The following is a 14,317-nucleotide window of genomic DNA, read 5'->3' as shown; positions in this document are numbered from 1 at the left end:
CGATGGTTGCGCCCTGGCGTGCATCAGTAGGGTTTTTGGTTTTTGAAGTGGCTTAGGCTAGGTTAGGTTCAAGGGTTTTGCAAACACTCAAAGCTCAAACACGCTATCATTCCAAGGATGTTCTTGATCCATCTCATCATTGGGGAATCAAATACCGTAAGTAAACTAATCTTGAAGCCCAGATTGGGGTGTCTACAATTACTAGCTAAGATGAGCAAAAATTTAAAATCAAAACTGGGACATTTAGCCCTGTTGCACAAAACTGGAAAAAAAAAATGGCAATCCACCGCAAATAAATTGGATTGGGAACCGAACTGATCTGTGGGCAACCCTTATAGAAACTCCAATTTTTTCCGATAAATGTCATTTATGTGCCAAAAACCAAAGATACAAGAATCTTAGGTGAAATATTCCAAGAACACCATCACAACACACAGGAGACAATTAATTACTGAGAATCTTAGGCGAAATATTCCAAATATACAACACAGAACCTGAAATCAGAATGCCATTGCTTGATCCTCCTCCAAGAACTAGCCCTACCCTTACCATCATCCACAATAGCAGAGCAAATGGCATCACTGGTCTTGCCTTGCCTCCATAAAAACCCTTGCATTTCTCTCAAGCCATAAATGGTACACAGCCCTAGCCAGAACAAATTCGAATAACAGTGCATATATTCCATCCTTTTATGTTTTGAATAGGCGCTCAAGCGAGCTCCAAACTTCATATCAAAGGCATCCTCACAATCACAAATTTCCTCATAAGATTGGCCCAAATCCCTCAGAAAAAAAGTGCATCACAGAATAGATGATCCCTCTGTTGGGATTTTGGGTCCCTCGCCGCAACGGAAGCACGCCACAAAATTAAACAAGCACAAGAAAAATAAAGAACACAAGATTTTCGTGGTTCGGTCTCAAACCTACTCCACAAACAAAAGAGAAATTCCACTATATTGATCGAGTACAATGAGATAGAAAAATATTAATCCCCAAGTCCACGCTCACTAATATTTTTTATCTCTCCCTCGTTCTCACAATATATTTTCTCTCTTGCTCTCGCCAATTGTGTATCTCTCACACACACTTATAAATCCCAAATACGCCTTGGTATTTATAAAGTATCAAGCCTTGACCTCCAAGGCATAATTCCTTTTCCTACTCGGACTAGGAAATACACCAAGAAGGAAACTCTTCCAAAGTAATACCGCCAAGTATGGAACTCTTCCAACTTGCCATAGGATTTAATTCTCTAACCAAAACCGAATATAACATAACTACACGCGAATAATTACCAAGCACCCCCTCGATAAATTATCACATGTGGGTGAAGCCTAACACCCTCATGGGACTCATTCTCTCTTTTGTAGTAATATATGCAAATAGGAATCATTTGTTACTAGTCTGACCCTACAACATATCCACAGGATGAAGGCCCACCTGGGGATATTTCCTTTAAACCACACCACTGAGAACCAAGGAACCTTCGTTGGGAAAAGGGATAAAATAGTTCATCATCTCTTGGATGGCCAGGCGTTTTTTTGTAATAGTTGAAGTCCAGACGTTTTTTTTGAGAGTTGGCTAAATGTTTAGGTATTTTTTTAAAATTTTCCCTAAAGGAAATCTCCACCTCATTGCTTATGTTGTGCTGTCGGTCCGATACCCAACATGGTCAAAGCAGTCAGGGTGTTCCATTTTCTTTTTAAAAGTTCTTTTTGAAAAAAAGAGAGGTAATTTCAAACTAAAAAATTATGTATTTACGCAAATAATTTTTTTTAAACAATGTGAGCTCAAAATTATTTTTAAACAATGCAAAAAAAATCAAAAAATTATTTTTCATTTTCATAATATGTTAGTTCAAAATTATCTTCTTTTTTGAAAAAGAAGGTTTAGAAAGAAAGTGGAACGGGGTCTTCAAGCCACGCTACACTGCAGACAGGACCTTAATTCTTTTTGCCAATTTTGTCCACGTGTCATTAATTTGCTTATTATTGGCTGAATTGCCAAAGGACGCACGATTTACTTGCTGGAAACGATCTCCGCGAAACGCTGGCCATTGACACGTGGAGGACACAAATGTATGAGTCCGGAGCAATTGTTGTTCAACAAAGACACTTACACAGAGGCTCATACTACATCTGTCCCAAAATGTTTGTCCGGTCTGCAAAACGAAGACTCAAAAATAATACATTTCTTTCAAGAAAAAATTCAAATTTTTTTCATAAATTAAAAAAACTCATCGATATCTAATGAATTGTTGAAAAAAATTTAAATTTTTCTTGCAAAAATTGTATTAGTTTTACGTCATCGTTTTGCGGATCAGACAAATATTTTAGGACGGAGGGAGTATTTTTTTTGGAGTACACACACACTATCCCCATTGTGTGTGGATTCCAGTGTGAATGTAAGTAGATTTGTGTTAATATTTGTGTAAGTATTTATAGTTGTAGAATGATTGGAAGTCCGGAGTCCCTTAAGTGTAATGCGTCGGCGAGAAAATGAAAGGAAAATGGGTTGGGTCGGATTTGGGTATGGCTTGACCCATATTCGACTCAATCTGTTTCAAACCGCCTACTATTGACACCAATTCAATATTAGACAGGCCCACAATAGTTCATTTCATTTTCATTATATGCCATCATAATTTCATTTTCATTATACGTCCATTTTCAGGTTGGGACAACACCAGTCCAAGGACCACTTGGGGCCAAAAAAGGACTTGAAACCTCAATGGTGGTGAGACAAATTTCTTTTTTCAAATTATGTCATGATCACTACAAGAAAAATGGCCATTCCCAGCATTTTTCTTCTCGGCATTTTAATTAATGCCGGAAAAGCCACTATTACCTGCATTTCTTGAAATGCCGGAAAAAAATAATTATTACCGGCGTTTGTTCAAAAAAATGCCGGCAAAAGTCAATTTTTTCGCCAAAATAAGTACCGCCAAACTATTACCGGCATTTGTTGAAAAAAATGCCGGGAAAAAACAATATATAATATAAATATTTTTTATTGTGCATTGTAACCCAATATGGTGGCTAGCCTAGTTGGTAGCTACATGCGTGCGCGAGGCAAAGGTCACGAGTTTGAATCTTGGGGCAAGCAAATTCTTCACAAAATTTGCTTGACACACGGGCACCACGCAAGCGCCACGCAAGCGCCCACGTGGCATTTTGTCTTATATGGTACAATTTTTCCCGACATTTGTACAAATGCCGCAAATGAGTCCATCTATTCCCGGCATTTATAAAGACCTTTACCGGCATTTGTACCATTACTGACACACTCCTAGACGGCATTTGTTATAAATGCCGGTAATACTTGACAAATGCCGGCAATACTCTTTACCAGCATTTTTTGAACTTTTTGCGGCATTTATAAAATGCCGTGAAAAGCAAAATTTCTTGTAGTGGATGTTCATACCATGTATTTTAAGGTTGGCCTTTCAATTTCAGGTTGGCGACAACTATGATGGGCCTAGTGGGACAAAGTCTAGGACAAAGTTACCTATTAGAAAGCAGATGAAGGTAGTTGAGAAAAGGTCAACTCAAGTGGTTGAAATAAGGTCAAGCGAAATGCTTGAGACAGAGCCAACCCAGTCTTTAATAATAACACAACTGCAAGGCAAAGACAAAAGGGTGCAGAACATGATCACATGGCAAGGATGCAGTGAATAAGACCTTTGTGTTGTTCTTTTTGTGCAAGAGCTGCTATTTTTTTAGAATGTAGTTAAGCTATGAAAACAAAAATTCTGTGATTTTTTTTGTTGAACTTTTGTCTTGGACAAGCTATGTGAACAAGTGAAGTGCTGATTTTTTTGTGAACTAAGAAATTTGGAAAGCAACTTTTTGAAGTCCATTTTTTGTGAGAGCTGCTATTCCCCCCTCCCCTGACACACACCCCTCCCGGCCCCACCACCCCTTTTCCGGAATTACCCCGCCCCTTTCTCTCTCTCTCTCTCTCTTTCTTCTTTTTCTTCTTTCTTTCTTTACAGTTTCTTTCTTTCTTTCTTTCTTTTCCTTTTCTTTCCAGTTTAATTTTTTTTTTCATTTTCTTTCTTTCTAGTTTGAATTTTTTTTTCTCTTAATAGGTTCGAGTCTAATTTTAGGCTTTGTAAAGTAATTAAGAAAAAAAAAATGTTTCAATTGATCATGTTTATACGACTGTTTTTTTTTCTTTTTTTGTCCTTTATAGATTAAAAAATATAGTTACGAAAATAAGTATTTCAATTTTCAATCCGTTTGAATCAGTACAAAGATGCTATTTTTTCTGATCATTTCATCCTAAATGGTCGTAATAAATTTTTGGTTCCAAAGCCTTTCAATGGACATCCTAAGAGAGTCTTAGAACTAAAAAATAAGTCTTAGGGTGTTTTGTTGAAAGGCCTTAAAAAGATATGAGTAATTAAATAAAGAAATAAATTAAAATAATATGATCAGAATAAAAAAATCTTCACACCCGTTCAAACGCATTAAAAATTGAAGCACTTAATTTTTTAACCATATTTTTTAATATATATAAAAGGTCTAAAAAAATTAAGTGCTTAAATTTTCGCTCCGTTTGAAAGGGTGCAAAGATCTTGTCAATATAATAAGAATAACAAGATCTTTGCACCGATTCAAACGGATGGAAAATTTGAGCAATTAATTTTTTTAGACCGTTTATATATTAAAAAATATAATTAAAAAATTAAGTACTTCAATTTTTAATGCGTTTGAATAGGTGTGAAGATCTTTTTATTTTGATCATATTATTCTAAAGAGACATAATCAAATTTTGTCTCTAAGGCTCTCATAATTACGTTTTTGCTCCATAGGATTGCAAATTGATGGTGAGAATTTTTTTTTAACCCAAACGTCGCCGTTTGGGGCTAGCAGAGCCCAGACCAATTAAAATGGCGGAGAGAGGTAATTAAAAGGGCTGAGGAAGGGTAAAAGAGGAAAAAAGATGTGGGACCGGGAGGGGTGTGGTGTCAGGGGGGGTGGGAAAAGCAATTTACTTTTTTGTTGGCTGGCTTATGTGAACAAGTCAAGTGCTTTGTCTGCTTTTGAGCTTTGTGTAAGTGAACTTTTTAGCCTTGTGTAATGAACAAGACGAGTTCTATGTTTGCACCAAATTTTTTTTACTGCTTTTTTTTTCCCGCTATTTTTTAACCAGTTTTTTCTACTGCTTTTTTTTTTCCTGTTGTTTTTGCACTTATTTTTTTGTTGCTATTTTTCCACCAATTTTTTCTACTACTATTCTTTTTTTTTTTGCTGCTTTTTGGCTACTCTGGTGTTCTATTGCTTATTTTTTCTTCTAGTGTTTGGTTCTCGGCAAATGGATGAGGGTTAAGTCTACCGTGTGGTTCCTTCCGTTAAGTGTATAACAGAATGAGACAGCAAGTGTGTATTTGTTAACGGAACTGAAAGTCTAGGTGCTATTTTGTTAATAGTTGAAGTCTAGGTGTTTTTTTAGAGTAGGCTGAAAGTTTAGGTGTTTTTTTGAAATTTTCCCTAAAGGAAATCTCCACCTCACTGCTTACGTTGTGGTGTCGGTCCGATACCCAATTCGGTCAAAGCGGTTAAGCCACGCAACACTGCAGACAGGACGTTAAATTCTTTTTGCCAATTTTGTTCACGTGTCATTAATTTGCTTTACTATTGGCTGAAATGCCAAATGACCCACGATTTCCTTGCTGGAAACGATCTCCGCGAAACGCTGGCTATTGACACGTGGAGAATACAATGTCTGAGTCCGGAGCAATTATTATTCAACAAAAAAACTTACACAGGCGCATATATTTTTTGTGGGGTCTACACGCACTCTCTTCATTGTGTGTGGGTCTCAGTATGAATGTAAATGAATTTGTGTTAATATTTGTGTAATTATTTATGGTCGTAGAATGATTGAAGTCCAGAGTCCCTTAATTAAGTGTAGTGCGTTGGCGAGAAAATGAAAGGAAAATGGGTTGGGTCGGATTTGGGTATGGCTTGACCCATATTCGACTCAATCTGTTACAAACCGCATATTATTAACCCGTATTTGACTCGCTCATTCATCTTATGACCCGTTTCAACCCGTTCATTTGCCACCTTTATATTAGGGAGACCCTAGGTGTGATGCATAATGTTTTCTATGTGTGAGGCCTATGATTCTTTTCTATATCTATTGTTGACATGCACTGTTCACGACCCCAAAACATCCCATTTCCTTTGTATTTGAGCATATCCTTAATCCTCTTCAAAATTCTGTACTCCGTCAATTATATCGGATTGAAGCTAAATTATAAAATGTTGTCACTAACCAAATTTTGAGGCGTTCTCATTAAAGGGAAATTCACATCTCCAACGGGTACGTTTGTCACTTGCCAAAATATTGTTAGGAGTCGGATCCGCAAGAGGTTTTCCCGTGTGTGTAGGCTCAACCCGTTGGAAAGTATCCACAGAGTCCACATCAAAATGACTCATATTCACTTAAATAACTAAGCCTTGTAATTAGTGGTGAGCTACTTAATTATATATTAAGGTCCAACCCTATTTTAATTATCCGATGTAAGACTTAATCATTCACACATGTTTCTAACAATTTGCCCCTCATGTGAGCCATGCATTGGACTTAGCTAACCTCTATTTGATCCATTGGACTCACCCTTAATTCTTGATCTATTATCATGCATTGGGCCTAGCTCCCCCCTTGATTTAACCCATCAGACTCCCAACAAATAGTATCAGAGCTGACGATTGACAATCTATAGGCGAACTCTCCTAGAAGCATCAGTGGTCGTGGGCTTGCACGGAGACTCTCAGAGGAGCAAAAAAATCCATTGTAACTCACGATGGAGCAGGAAAATTTCTAATACATGGTGGCCAGTAACAAGGTGGCTCTTATGGAGTGGGTGCGTTAAATAAGTCCGATTTCGAACATGGCATTGGAGAATGATAATAAATCTAAAATTAAGGGGAAGTCAAACGGATGGAATTGAGGAGGAGCTAGACCCAATGCATATTTCATGCATGAGGTGGTGTCAGTGAATTTTAATACTCCGTATTAAGATTTCACATTGTCTTTACCAGGGAAAACATTTGCTCAAATCTGTGTGGCATAAGTGCATAGGTATATGTCGGCCGGCTGGCAAATGCATAAAGATATGCCTCTTTAATATGATTTTCTCTCACTAGGAACTGGAATTATCTTCAACTCATGGAAGTCATGTAATATCCCAAAATTTTTAATAAATAAAAATTTTGTAATATTATTTCAAAAATCATTTTCTTTGTTAATAATCTGTTTTATTTTATTAAATTGATTATAGTTGATAAGTTAATTAGTTTGATTAAATTCGAATCGGGTGTATTAATATTCGCATAAAAAAATTAATTTTTGACCAACGAGATTTTTCTTCCATAAATCGAGACGGCCATTAGTCTCAAAATATTTTGTTTAGTTTAACGGTAATATTTTCAAAATTTTCCGAAATCGAAAATCGGACCGCCAAACACCGCAAGGCACGTTTCCGCAATCCCAAGAAATAATCGCACGTTTCCCAGCACCTTCTATCTTTCTCAAACCCCCCACCGACACAGATTTGTTTTTTTTTTTTTTTTACAACTCAACACACACCCACATTATATACACTCATTATACACATACCCCACACCAATTAAGTTTCTCCAATTACTCTCCCACCTTCTCCTCTGATTTTCTGCAGAGAAATCACTCCTCCCATACCAACCCACGCCCATTAATGCCACCAATTTCTCTCCCTTCCCTATAAATTTTACATGCACGCAAACACCACCTCTCATACCCGAAAATCACAGCACACATTCACCTTCTGCTAGCTCCTATCCAGAGAGAGAGAGAGAGAGCGCCCCTCCACCTCCTCCATAACCACCGAACCCCCACCCCACACCACCCGAACCCTCCTCCATCAAAAATTAAGGGGGAGTCAAATGGAAGGAATTGAGGAGGAGCTAGACCCAATGCATAGTCCATGCATGAGGTGGCTTCAGTGAATTTTAACACTCCGTATTAAGATTTCACATTGTCTTTCTTTACCAGGGAAAACGTTTGCCCAAATCTGTGTCGCGTAAGTGCATAGGTATATGTCGGCCGGCCGGCAAATGCGTAAAGATATGCCTCTTTTTTTCTTTTAATTTTAAATAAACTAGCTGAAAAGGATTTACTATCCAGCGTTCCCGGAGTACCATGTGATATTGTCTACATAGTACTCCCAACTATTTACGTAGCAACAATTATCTAGAAAGAATATTATCGCTCACTTTTGTTAGGGGTAGGAACACAAATGACATAAAATTGTGCGACGAACGATATTTTATTTGCAGGTTCACCTAGTACTCCAAAAATACCCGATAATTGGCCTTGAAGAAGTCAAAAGATCTTACTCATTTAGGTAACTTTGAACATCATCTATATATGGATGCCACCAATATTATCCAATACCCAAGCCATGGTGCTCAAGTGGAAGTGATAGTAGTGCCCTTTCCAATGCATAGCCATCTCGACCAACTCCTCCGCCTCTCCTGCCTCATTGCCGCCCACAACATCCCCGTCCACTATGCCACCACCGCCACCCACCTCCGCCAGGCCAAACTCCGTTTCGATTCCCAAACCTACCTCCAAAACTCCAACATCCACTTCCATGAATTTCCCACCCCTCATTTCCTCTCCCCTCCCCCCATCCCAAATTCCTCCTCCAAATTTCCTTCACATCTCCAACCTTCCTTTGAAGCTTCAGTGCACCTCCGCGAACCCACGGCAGCGCTCCTCCGCGAGGTCTCTGCAACCGCCAGGCGGGTTGTCGTAATCCACGACTACCTCATGGCTTATGTGGTTCAAGACGTTGGTACCCTCCCCAATGCAGAGTCTTATATGTTCTGTGCTGTTTCTGTTTTCCACTATTCTCTTAGAGGAATGAAGGACCAGAATTCAGTCCAAGTACTACTTGATCAAGAACTGAAAGGGATACCATCTCTTGAAGGATGTAGCACTCCGGAGTTCCAAAATCTTATATCTCTTCAATATGATTTTCTCTCACTAGGAGCTGGAATTATCTTCAACTCATGCAGGTCAATTGAAGGTACTGTTAGAAAAACTATATTTCTCTAGATGAATTTTTTTACAAGAAAATTAAGGTGAAATTTGGATCTTCAAGAAAAAAAAAAAATCGGTGTCAAAGTAGGCAAACCCCGAGTAGTTACTCTAGATGAATACTTTGGGCCTGTTTGGAATTTAAGGAAAGAAAAAGAAAAGAGAAGGAAAATGAGAGGAAAAATTTACAATTCATTAAAATTGAAAATTTTATTTCCTTCCCTCTTTCTCTTTCAACCAAACACTAGAAGGGGAAATTTTTTTTTTTTTTTTCTTTGAGTTCCAAACAAAGCCTTATTTTGATTTGTACGAGGACACAATACGTCCAGATTCTAACTCTAAATAAGACAAATCAGATAATAAGACGAGAAAACATAGCATACCCTTTATTTGGCATTCCAACCAAATTAACCACCAACTTCATTAATTACACATCCTTTACACGCCTTTCCTTCAAGTGTAGTCATAGTCTTCTTCACATGCGGGCCAAACACATGCACATATTTATTTACTTCAAGTTGATGGTGATATTCAAACACATGATCTATTTTCTGTTCTGATACCATTGTGAAATTTTTATATCCGATGCCTTGGTGGCAGGCCCGACTCTGAGTTTTTGGAAGCCCAAAGTGAGAATTGAAAATAGGACCTCTTATATTTGTCTATATATTTGTTTTTTGACATAAGATGCAAGGTCTCATTGTGGTTCAGTGACACTACAATTGAAATATCTCCTTTGTGCCTCATGTCACGAGTTCAATTCTCAACACTTTCATCTTGAAACAAATTTCTGTACAAAGTTCAAATCTGTCCGCCCCAAAAAGTGTATGAAGCAAGTTTCAAACGCATGATCTTGTGGATAAACAAGCAAATCTTACCATCGTACCAAAGTCACCTATTAGCTAGATATTCAACATAATTATGTTGTATTTGGATGAGTTTTTGAGAAATTTTTATAAGAGTAATAATTGAAAGTAAAGGTAATGATTGGAGAGAAATAAAGAGATAAATGAAAATAATGATTAGAGGTAGAGGTAATGAGTAGAGAGTAATTATTAAAAATAAGGATAATGAGTATTTTTTGAGTTGAAAAATATTTTTCATAAAGGAAAACGAACAAGGCATTAATATTTAATATATTCTGCCATTTGGGAGCCTTGTAATTGGGCCGGAAACTAAAGGTCCCAGGCGGTCGCCTAGTGGGTCTATGGCCTGCTTGGTGATTACATCTAACAGCTTTGAGTGATTATGATTCATAATTTTGCTTTGTGAATGTTTATGCGGATATTTAGGCTCTGTTCCGCTAAAGTTCTTATTTTTTACGTACTTATTTTCCACTTTACGAGACATGTCATTCTCTCACAATAATATATCACCTTTAATTCAAAAAATAAGTTCTTATTTCCCTTAGCTGAAGGGGCCTTAGTATCTCTGCAAAATAATTTCTCGATCGCACGAATAGGCACAAAAAGCCATTTTATTAATGTTTGTAATTTTTTTGCATTGAAATGATGCTAATGGATTTGTAAAGCTCAACGATATATATATCTCCCCATTCCTCCATGTTTCTTTCTTTTTCCCTTAATTTGAACGGGACTATATTCTCATTCTCATTTTTGTATTCTTTCAAATTTTGCAACAGGTACTTACATTGATTTACTGGCAAAGGAAATGAATAGTAGAAACAAGAAAATTTGGGCAGTTGGGCCATTGAATCATGGCAAAACGAGTGACAGAAGAGAGTCAAATAGCCGGCACAAGTGTTTGGAGTGGCTTGACAAACAAGTCCCTAAATCCGTGTTATATGTCTCGTTTGGAACAGTTACTTCAATAGCAGATGAACAGATCAAAGAGCTTGCGATTGGGTTAGTACAGAGCAAACAAAAGTTCATTTGGATATTGAGAGATGCAGATAGAGGAGACATTTTTGCCGGAGATGTGAAGAGAGCTCAACTGCCAAAATGGTATTCTTGAAAATTTGTTCCAACCCCCTGTGGGGTTTTTCTTGGTTTTTGGTGGGTTTTTTTTTTTTTGGCCTGGTCAATTATTTTTTTGGGCTCGTCTCAAGTATAAGATTCAAAATTTATTTGGGAAAAAAAATTGGAGTGGGTTGGAGCCCAAATTGAGGAGAATCGAGAGGATGGGTTGGAGTGGTTTAATACTCTCAAATAAAGATAGAGTATGGATTGGAGATGCTCTAATGACATGACTACTAAGAAACGAAGGATATATACGACTTCACCTACGAGTAGTTTTTTAACTCATATTTTTCTGTGTTTTACGTTCCTTTATTATATATGTCTTCTTTGCTTTATCATTCATGTTAGATTATTTTCATGATTCATGCATTTCAAATGCTCATAAGTCCCATCTTTATCATTCTTTTTGGAATTATGTGTGTGCTGTTTTGGTAATTTATTGTCTGAATGCCAACAGGTATGAGGAAAGGGTGAAAGAGTTCGGATTGGTGGTGAGGGATTGGGTGCCCCAAGTGGAAATTTTGGGGCATCCATCCACAGGCGGGTTTATGAGTCATTGCGGTTGGAATTCATGCTTGGAGAGCATAACCATGGGAGTGCCCATAGCTGCCTGGCCAATGCACTCTGACCAGCCTAGGAATGCTTTTTTGGTTACAGACATATTAAAAGTTGGTGTGGCAGTTAACACATGGGAAAAGAGAGAGGAAATAGTGAATTCATCCACCATAGCAAGAGCTGTGAAGAGTTTGATGGCATCAAAAGAAGGGGACGAGACAAGGAAGAGGGTGGAGGAGATAGGCGATGCCACTCGACTGGCGGTGGAAGAAGGTGGAATTTCTCGCTTAGAGTTGTATTCATTCATTGCCCGCATAACCAGGGAGTAAAATAACCCATGAATCGAAATTTATAGAAATTTCATTCTAAATAGATTCAAAATGGTATTTTGAGATTTTTTTTTGTTTTTACTTGGCGAAAGTCGGTATTGTCACTTGTATGAGGGTACATGGTGCCTACTACTTGGCTACCCCTTCACTGGCGTATTTTGATGTTTATTGAGGTAGATGTTTTAATTGCTGTGAAAAGTAATATGCTACTAGAAAGGCATATCATTTGGAATGAAAATCTCTCTTTAAAAAAAAGTCCATTTATATAGCATCCTCCTCCTCTCTCTTTTTTTCCTCAGCAAAAAGGAATTCGGATGTTATCTATAAAAACTTACTAGATTCGTTGACTTCATCAGTAGCCAAACTGATGCAACTTGTTCTACTCCTTCAGCTTCCCCTTAACCTCGATCCCTCGATCAGCTTCATCATAATTCCAAATCCAGCCCAACCTTAGACAGGAGTAGAGTTCCAACTTCCGATTAGTATCTTCAATGATCTGGGAGTACTACTGTACTACTTCAGATTAGATAGCCAAGCATCATCAATAAATCTAAAAGGCTTAGCCCCTAGTCCTTGACGGGCTCATCTAAAATTTTGTGCGTGATTGTGCAACGATTTGAAACACTTCGTTGCATGCAGTTCCCATTGAAGGAACTTAAATTTGACACGACACTCATGAGACAACGTACAGGAATCTGTCCAACCATAGCAGCAACATCTTGGCATGCAGCTGATCCAAGTAAACTTCCCTCTCCCAACACAAGCAAGTTTATTAATTCCATATCGTCGATAAAGTTGATGAAGTGTCTAGCTCATACCATAGTTTTAAATCGCGGTATCGGTCGCCGTCGCGGTATCGGTCGCGGTATATCGGTATCGGGACATATCGGTGATACGTCGCGGGAATCGGGTGTCGCGGTCGTGAATTTTTAAAAATCATCAGCAACATGTATAAAACTTGAAAAATATACTTTTACCCCAAACATTGGCTTAATTATCACATTTACTTATTTTCCAAGACAAGATCCAAAATTTTTGCAAAAAAGCTGTGAAAAAAGCTGTGAAAAAAGCTGTGTGGAAGGAGTTTTTTGTTTTTTGCTTTTCTTTTTTTTTTTCAGCACCGATACGTATCGGCCGTATCGGCCGTATCGGTCCAAATATCGGTTACGGACCGATACGTATCGGGAACCGGCCGATACGCCTGTGAATTTCAATCTCACCGATATATCGGCCAATATCCGTATCGGAAGCCGAAAATTCCGGTACGTATCGGCCGATATTTAAAACTATGGCTCATACGTACGAGAAATTATTCGTTGCACCAAGGGCAACATGACATTTTGCCAAGTGGTGCCTCTTACCAATCAAAAACAGCCTGCTAGTAAGGGGTTGGTGCCAGAGATGTAAATCGAAGGTATGACATATGTAAGGAGGAGAGTTCATAGGTGATTTATTTTAAATAGTTTTTCTTTTCACTTAATTCCTTAAGTTGCGGTACGAGTATTAAAATGAGGAATTTTTTTTCGTTAATTCTTTAAGTTGTCATTTAATCTCGTTGGAAATTGCTCTTTTTGGTTAATTCTTTAAGTTGTACGTGTATTTTTTTGGTTTAATCTTCTTCAAAATGAGGTATTTTTTCTTAACTATTGCAATGAACAAATCACAAATAGCTTTTGAAACTTCACATTCAGAACATTTGAACCCAACGAGAAAGTGTCATTGATCTACAAGTCCATTGTATAATAACTTCGAATGTTTTCAAAATGTGAGAGTCTAAGTAAAAGTAGTAGGTAGGACTTACAGAATTTGAACCCGCGACATTTGTACCTAAAACAAATGTGCTACCAAACTGCGCCACATCCCTATAATATTTCCGTTCAAAAAAGAGTCCAACTAGTATCAATAACTTCCTTCCAAAAGAAAAGGTAGCATCCATAACTGATCATTTTTTTTTTTTTTTTTTACAAAATTGAGAAGATTATATTAATAACGGTCTTGCTATTGTCAGCCCACTAGGCTGACGATAAGTACACTAGAAGACAAGAAAAATACATATTTCTGTGTACTTTTTACAGTATTTAATACACATTCACACACTTATTATTGTCAGCCAATTGGGCTGATTTTAGAATTTTCCTATTAATAATTGTTCAACAGCATTTACATAACAGAATTCATTACAAAAAATTTGAAAAAAGCTAAACTAATCATCTAACTATTGTAAAATGAGAAAGCACAAGGCAATCGATGTCTTTCACCCCGACCCAAACCTAGCCTAACGCAAACAACGGTATTTGCAATCTGTTGTATATTCATACCTAAAATTAATAGTCTCAAAAGAGATAAAGTACTAGCCAAAGAT

At 37.5% G+C, this 14,317-nt stretch overlaps 1 protein-coding gene across 1 annotated transcript; it reads left to right on the top strand.

The window, feature by feature from the left end:
• Positions 1-7,645: 7,645 nt before the first annotated feature.
• On the top strand, positions 7,646-12,144 carry LOC131324318 (zeatin O-glucosyltransferase-like). Its single transcript, XM_058356247.1, has 3 exons — positions 7,646-9,081; positions 10,735-11,056; positions 11,529-12,144. The coding sequence occupies exons 1-3, from the start codon at positions 8,418-8,420 to the stop codon at positions 11,953-11,955; spliced, it is 1,413 nt and encodes a 470-aa protein (XP_058212230.1). The 5' UTR covers positions 7,646-8,417; the 3' UTR covers positions 11,956-12,144.
• Positions 12,145-14,317: the final 2,173 nt, after the last annotated feature.

Source organism: Rhododendron vialii, chromosome 4a, assembly GCF_030253575.1.
Source record: "Rhododendron vialii isolate Sample 1 chromosome 4a, ASM3025357v1".
Taxonomy (NCBI): Eukaryota; Viridiplantae; Streptophyta; class Magnoliopsida; order Ericales; family Ericaceae; genus Rhododendron; species Rhododendron vialii.
Note: the sequence above shows the minus strand (reverse complement) of the source record. Positions and strands in the feature narration are given on the sequence as shown.

Excerpts from the sequence above, each read along its gene's own strand:
- LOC131324318 (XM_058356247.1), top strand. The coding sequence starts at position 8,418 with ATGGATGCCACCAATATTATCCAATACCCAAGCCATGGTGCTCAAGTG. Across the intron at positions 9,082-10,734 it reads CTCATGCAGGTCAATTGAAG|GTACTTACATTGATTTACTG; the intron begins GTACTGTTAGAA and ends ATTTTGCAACAG. Across the intron at positions 11,057-11,528 it reads AGAGCTCAACTGCCAAAATG|GTATGAGGAAAGGGTGAAAG; the intron begins GTATTCTTGAAA and ends GAATGCCAACAG.